Source organism: Crocuta crocuta, unplaced genomic scaffold (assembly GCF_008692635.1).
Source record: "Crocuta crocuta isolate KB4526 unplaced genomic scaffold, BGI_CrCroc_1.0 scaffold139, whole genome shotgun sequence".
NCBI classification, from domain to species: domain Eukaryota; kingdom Metazoa; phylum Chordata; class Mammalia; order Carnivora; family Hyaenidae; genus Crocuta; species Crocuta crocuta.
Genome location: NW_027533258.1, coordinates 10,709,878 through 10,712,684, shown reverse-complemented (window position 1 = coordinate 10,712,684; position 2,807 = coordinate 10,709,878). Strand labels below are relative to the sequence as shown.

Below are 2,807 nucleotides of genomic sequence, written 5' to 3'. Positions count from 1 at the left end.
TAACCTGCCCCTCCGTTAAGAGGCAAACCAAACCACCACCAGCAACAGGTTCTCTGTTTGCTATCCTTTATTGAAGGGTCCCACATCCACGTGGGACCCCAGCCAAACCAGAATCCAGACAGGTCCCCCAAATATAGCAGGAGGCCTGGAAAGGGGAGGGGGATGACTTCCGGTCAGCCACACCTCACCTCCCTGGAAACAGAAGCCCACCACAGACAGACAGACAGACAGACAAGGGCAGGGGAGAGAACTCCTCACCCTGGGTCCTCCCCCCGTGTCCCCACTTGAAAAGAAAGTCAAACACTGGCTACACGGCACCCCTACCCCCCACCCCACCCCTAGCAGCATTTGTGGGACTCCCCCCTCTGCAAGGGGCGCCCCGAGGCAGCCCCCACCCTCTCTCTCCACTTTGGTTTGCTCCTGACAACTCCGCGCGCGCTTCCTTCCTGCGGCCTCCGGCCCAGCCTCTCCCACGCCGTCCATCACCTACTCGGACCTTCTCGCCCACCTGGCGCCTCCCTGCCCGGGGCTCGCGGGGAAGTGGCATTTCCGGCTTCTGCTCTGCTCCCGACCCGGGCCTTCGGGGCGCTCACACGGCCGCCCCGCTCTCCTTGAGGTCGGGAGCCGAGCGCTGCCGCCTCATGCGCGGGGGAGTGGTGTACGGGGGGTAGCGGGGCCCCGGGGGCCGCTGCGCGGGGTANCGCCTCCGGGGCGGGGGGCGCGGCCCAGGCGGCCTCTCCGGCCTCTTCTGCCTTCTCGTCCTCCTGCTCCTGGGAGGCAGAGGGGCGAGAGGTTAGCAGGGCGGCGGGCACAGCGGGCAAGGGGCCCCCAGAGCGGGTGGAGACAACGAGGCGGGACACTGGCCCGCGGGGCTGGGGGGTGAAGGGGCAAGTGCTCGGAGTCCCTTCCTGGCCTGCCGCCTCCTGTCCCTTTGTCGGGGCCCAGCCCCCTCCTGTGCAAGAGGTCCGTAAGGCCCCGCTGCCTGGGGCTGCGGTAAGAACCAGAGCTCACCCCGGAGGGCGCCATGCCCCCCCACTCCCCGCCCCTGCACGCCAACAGTGCCCATGTGCCCTGGGAATACAGCCACCAGTGAAAACGTAGGAAAAATACCATCATTTAAGGGAGCGAGACAGGTGAATTCAGGAGGAAGAACTAGAGCAGAGAACACATTGTGCTTCAATAAAGTTAAATCCAAGCACATATCCAGGGGCGCCTGGGTGGCTCAGGTCACGATCCCCGGGTTGTGGGATGGAGCCCAGCTTCCTTCTCGGAGCGTGGAGCCTGCTTAGGAGTCTCTTCCGCGTCCCAGGCCCCTCCCCACGTGCGCCGGCTCACGCGTATTTATACCGACATGTCTCATGCCTATCGCACAGCAGGCGTGGTGTACTCGGCGCGCTACACCAGGGTGAGGAGGAGCGGGCCCAGGCCGGGCACGGGGGCAGCCCCACCTGCGGCTACGGCTGGAGTGAACCCCTGAAAACCCCTGAAGGAAGCGAGGGGAAGGCGCTCCGGGCACAAAGGCCTCGAGGCAGGAGGTGCCCAACAAGGTCAAGGAGCAGCTGCTGGGGNGCCGCCGATAACCCCGGGGGCGCCCGCAGAAAGCGAGTAGCAACCGCACAGCGTGTCCGCCGCCAGAAACGCGGGCCCGGCGCCCGTGGACACAGATACAGCGAGTGCCCGCACAACAGGGCTGCTGCCCGGACTGAAGGGGGGCAGCGGGGGCGGGACGGGGGCTCCCCGGCGCTCCTGAGACGCACGGGGACTCCTTACAACCGCGGGTTCATCCGCAGAGACACGGCTCGGTGGGTGTGGGGTGGGGCCCCGCAGAGGGGNGGGGGGGCAGCACTGGGGGGCGGGGGACGGGAAGCGGCCCCCCTCCGCACCTGCGCCAGGGGGATGACGCGCTCCATGCGCAGCATGCGGTCCCTCAGGGCCTGCAGCTCCCGGTCTTTGCTGCTGTTCTGCAGCTTCACCTCCTGCAGAATCCCGGTCAGCTTGTCGATGTGGGCGCGGAGGTCCTCCACCTCGGCCCCGCGGGCGCCCTCCTCGCCGCCGCCGCCGCCTTCCTCCTCGCCCACCGTGTCCCACACGTCGCGGGCCACGGCCCTCCAGGCGTCCCCGGGCCCCTCGGGCTTGCCGTACGTGCGGCACAGCTCCCGCATCTTGAGCGCGGCCAGGGCCTCGATCTCGGCACGGCCGTGGCGGAAGTCGGCCAGCGCCACCTCGTAGCAGATCTCCTTGACCGCCTGCATCTTGAGGTCGGCCATGGTGGCCCAGCGCGNGCCGCTGCGGGATCTGGTACACCCTCCGCGGCGCCCGGCGCTTCCCGCTGCTGGGCAGCCCGCAGCGCCGCACGATGGTCTGCACGGTGGTCGGCGGCAGCTGCTCCCGCAGCGACGAGATGAGGCGCCAGCTCTCCTCGCACGAGCGCTTGTCCGAGTCGTCGCCGCTGTCCGAGTCCGCGTACTGGGGCCACAGAGAGGACAGGGAGGGGGCTCAGGACGTCCCCGTACCTCTCTGTGTGTGCACCCCCCACGCCCTGGCGGGTTGTCACCACCTCTCCGCCCCCCATACCCCTCTGTGCGTGCACCCCCCAGGCCCTGGCCAGTTGTCACCACCTCTCCGCCCCCCCGTACCCCTCTGTGCGTGCACCCCCCAGGCCCTGGCCGGCTGTCACCACCTCTCCGCCCCCCGTACCCGTGTGCAGGTGTCCCCCATGCCTGGCCGGCCCTCACCAGTCGCTGCTGCTCCAGCAGAAGGTCAGCCTCCTCCTTCTCTTTCCGGTACTGGTTCTCTAGTCCTGCAGC

At 68.4% G+C, this 2,807-nt stretch overlaps 1 protein-coding gene across 1 annotated transcript in view; it reads right to left on the bottom strand.

Annotated features, from left to right (window-relative positions):
- Window positions 1–337: 337 nt before the first annotated feature.
- KIF1C (kinesin family member 1C) overlaps window positions 338–2,807 on the bottom strand; it is a 16,714-nt gene continuing 14,244 nt past the window's right edge. The window contains 5 exon segments of the mRNA XM_077746817.1: window positions 338–702; window positions 704–770; window positions 1,884–2,283; window positions 2,285–2,466; window positions 2,736–2,800. Of these exon segments, the coding sequence (XP_077602943.1) occupies window positions 590–702; window positions 704–770; window positions 1,884–2,283; window positions 2,285–2,466; window positions 2,736–2,800 (827 nt within the window). The 3' untranslated portion in view covers window positions 338–589.